The 1,937-nt window shown below is 41.0% G+C and overlaps 1 protein-coding gene across 1 annotated transcript in view; it reads left to right on the top strand.

Moving 5' to 3' along the window:
• Window positions 1-904: 904 nt before the first annotated feature.
• Window positions 905-1,937, top strand: part of LOC101853698 (beta-1-syntrophin) — an 18,382-nt gene continuing 17,349 nt past the window's right edge. The window contains exon 1 of the mRNA XM_005098931.3: window positions 905-1,642. Coding sequence (XP_005098988.1) covers window positions 1,421-1,642 — 222 coding nt within the window. The 5' untranslated portion in view covers window positions 905-1,420. The remainder of the gene's footprint in view (window positions 1,643-1,937) is intronic.

Genomic DNA, 1,937 nt, shown 5'->3' with positions numbered 1-1,937 from the left:
CACACACACACACACACACTTATACAGGTATATACACACGCGCACATAAACGCACCAGCACAAGCACACACATACACACACACATACACACACATACACACACATACACACACACACACACACACACACACACACACACGCACACTCACACACACACATACACTAACTTACTAATTTTTCAACATTCTGGTTTATTTATTACACAAGTTGTACAATGTATAGCTCTTTTTGAGACAGAGATATGCTCAGATATCAAATTTTGTCACTGTGAGTGAAAGCTTGTCTTTTTATTTCAACTTTCGACCGTCGATACACCTCCACACGAGTCTCGAAGAGCACTCGCACCCGTCTATTGGACCGCGTGTTTCATCGATCTATGTAGGCTATATCCATGTGCTAAGTTAAAGCATGGTGTGCAAGTTGCCCACATTAAAGATCCCTCGGTGAGCGTAGGCGTCGGCTGCCACCCGGGCAAAATTCAAAATTTCCTAGCAACTGTAAGTGTTTAATCTGTCCCGCACGCTCATATGACATAATAGTTGCGAGCGCCGTAAAACTCACCTGAACAACAACAACAACAAAATTATAGTGTTGATTAAAATGGGTCAACGTTTTGATTATTTAGGTGTATGGTGTATATCCTTTATTATATTTTATTTATCCCCATTTCTTTGGCTAACATTAAAATTAAAGAAAAACATCGGAAACTTAGTTTGTTGTGACTTTCATATTTGAGCTTTTAAATTCTGTTGGTCATAAACTTTTAGACTGACATGCAAAGACCAAATGAGAAGATTGTTTTTAATTCCAATTTAATGCGAACAAGCTATTGTTACTGTAGTCTACTGATTGATGTCTGTTCTGTTGTTTTTTTGGGGTGTGTTTTTTTCAAACTTTGATTGTTCTTTGCTGCTCATCCAACCTTTTGAGCTCATCTTACAAAACACGAACGCAGTTATCGTCTTTGCGGTAAACTTCGATTCTTTGCCGTCTGCTCGCTGGACACAAGCAGACAGGAGAGGGTGGAGAACATTGACTTGTAACCATAGATTATATACTATCATGGCCGCCGACCTTTTGCTTTTAAAAATGGTGTGAAGCGTGCGCACCATGGGCCTTGCCACAACATCTAAATTATGATGGGCAAAACATCAATTCCCCTACATTCTAGTGTAAGCAAAATTTTTCCCTCACTAGTCTCTATTTTGTTTAAATTGAGCCATACAGTGCTATGTAAAACTATGCGCTCCAATGTGAACCGGAAATACACCAAAATATGCATTCTAGGATATGATAATAATTAATTTCTATGACTGAGAGAGTGAGAGAGAGGTGTGTTGTGTAGGCCTTCTGTGTACTGTGTAGCCTCGGGCCTACTGAAGCCAGATCTACTGCTGTGTGTTTATCATTGGTGCTCAAGATGGCGAACGGTATGCCCAGATCAGGAGCTTTCGAAGTGTTCATTCGGCAACAATGGTGTCCTGTTAGTGTAACTTTAAACGAAGAATCATTGACCCTCACACTTACTGAAAACCCCGATCAAGCAAGTGCAACAAATGGTTCAGTCGATGCAGGACATGGTTTGGCGAATGGAAATGCTGAACTTCCAGAGTCTATCACCGGCCAAAAACGTTATGTGAAGGTAAGTTGGTTGAGTTAAGAAGAGAGCTGTCTGCCTCTTGGGATTTAAGAAGCCTGATGTCTTTCCTGAAAATTTATTCTGTGCTTTTGGACTCTTTCAAACTTTGCCTGCCTTAGGCCTATGTTAGTTCTATTGGAGAACTTACTTAACAACAAGCGACCAATAGTGGCAATAGGCTACTAACTATGAGACAGGGAAGTGGTAGAAAAACGATCTACCTCTCACCCCGGGTGAGACTTGCCAGCGTAGGCTATTCTCACCCGGTGCGAAACAAGACCTGTTTTCCTCATTTTGG

Source organism: Aplysia californica, unplaced genomic scaffold, assembly GCF_000002075.1.
Source record: "Aplysia californica isolate F4 #8 unplaced genomic scaffold, AplCal3.0 scaffold00197, whole genome shotgun sequence".
In the NCBI taxonomy this organism is placed as follows: Eukaryota; Metazoa; Mollusca; class Gastropoda; order Aplysiida; family Aplysiidae; genus Aplysia; species Aplysia californica.
This window is presented reverse-complemented; position numbering and strand designations above follow the sequence as displayed.